Consider the following 1,344-nt stretch of genomic DNA (forward strand, 5'->3'; position numbering starts at 1 on the left):
CCCCAGTGATCTGGGGGGGCATTAGGATGGCCCTGAACCCCAGTGATCTGGGGGGCATTAGGATGGCTCTGAACCCCAGTGATCTGGGGGGCATTAGGATGGCTCTGAACCCCAGTGAGCTGTGTGGGGCGGCATTAGGATGGCTCTGAACCCCAGTGAGCTGTGTGGGGCGGCATTAGGATGGCTCTGAGCCCCAGTGAAGGGCAGAGCCGAGCCTGAGCTGCAGAGCCTTTGTTCCCTACAATAACTCTGAGTCCTCCTGGGCAAGACAGTGCCTGGAGCACTAGGAGGAAAGGATCTCGGGGAGGAGCTGGGCTGGTGCTCCCCTCAGGGTGGGGAGAGGCCTGTGAGAGAGGTCTGGCTGGGTAGTACAGCGGTGGGGCTGGGGGAGGTGGGCCTAGAGATGGGGCAGGAGTGGCTGAGGACAGAGGAGCTGAAGTGCAGAGATAGATGGCCTTGGGGGACTCTTGGGACACTGAAGAAGCCAGGAAGCTGGGGTGGCGGGGCGGGCTTCTGCGGGGAGTATTGCTGCTAAATGTCTGTGGTTCCTGTCTTTCCTGATTGCTGTCTGTTCTTCCACAGGGCAAGCTAGGCGTTCCTGGTCTGCCTGGCTACCCCGGACGCCAGGGTCCCAAGGTGCAGTGATGCCTCATTTCCGTCCCTCCTCGCTGCCCCTTCCTTGACCTCTGACCCCAGGAACCATGTATGAGTGGGGTTCCCTAGAGAGGTTTTGGCTGACTGACTTCCATTGAACAGATGAGGAATAGAGGCCTGTGGGGTGGTAGGGCTCTTCCTAAGGCAACCTATTTGTTGGCCCGGCCCAGGCAGTGCCATTGCTGCCCCAATGGCCCAGGCAGCGCCATTGATGCCTCGATGGCCCAGGCAGCGCCACTGCTGCCTCGATGGCCTCTCGTCCCCCTCTTTGGCCTTTCCTAGGCGCCTCTCCCCTTACCTCCTTCTTTCTCCATTCTCTCCAGGGATCCCTGGGTTTCCCTGGTTTCCCTGGAGCCAGTGGAGAGAAGGGAGCTCGGGTAAGCCAGGGGAGGGGGAAGGATGTGTGGGGAGGAGCTGGAGGGGGCCGGAGGGGCCACTGTGGGAGTCTTGCCTTGTATAATGCTTGCTTGATTTTATTCCCACCAGGGCCTGTCTGGGAAATCAGGACCTCGGGGAGAACGGGGCCCCACGGTGAGTGCTGTCTGTGGGCAGACACCATTACCATGTGGCTCAAGATCAAAGAGGTGGGCTGGGCGTAGCTCAGCTGGTAGAGTCCTGCACAGTGTGTACAAGCCCTGGGTTCATTCCCACAGTGTGCACAAGCCCTGGGTTCATTCCCACAGTGTGCAC

General features: G+C 60.1%; 1 protein-coding gene across 2 annotated transcripts in view; it reads left to right on the plus strand.

Annotated features, from left to right (window-relative positions):
- Col11a2 (collagen type XI alpha 2 chain) overlaps positions 1-1,344 on the plus strand; it is a 31,089-nt gene that overhangs the window by 18,358 nt on the left and 11,387 nt on the right. For both annotated transcript variants that reach the window (XM_031346521.1, XM_031346520.1), the window contains 3 exons: positions 583-636; positions 978-1,031; positions 1,141-1,185. In XM_031346521.1, the coding sequence (XP_031202381.1) occupies positions 583-636; positions 978-1,031; positions 1,141-1,185 (153 nt within the window). The remainder of the gene's footprint in view (positions 1-582; positions 637-977; positions 1,032-1,140; positions 1,186-1,344) is intronic.

Source organism: Mastomys coucha, unplaced genomic scaffold, assembly GCF_008632895.1.
Source record: "Mastomys coucha isolate ucsf_1 unplaced genomic scaffold, UCSF_Mcou_1 pScaffold3, whole genome shotgun sequence".
NCBI lineage: Eukaryota > Metazoa > Chordata > Mammalia > Rodentia > Muridae > Mastomys > Mastomys coucha.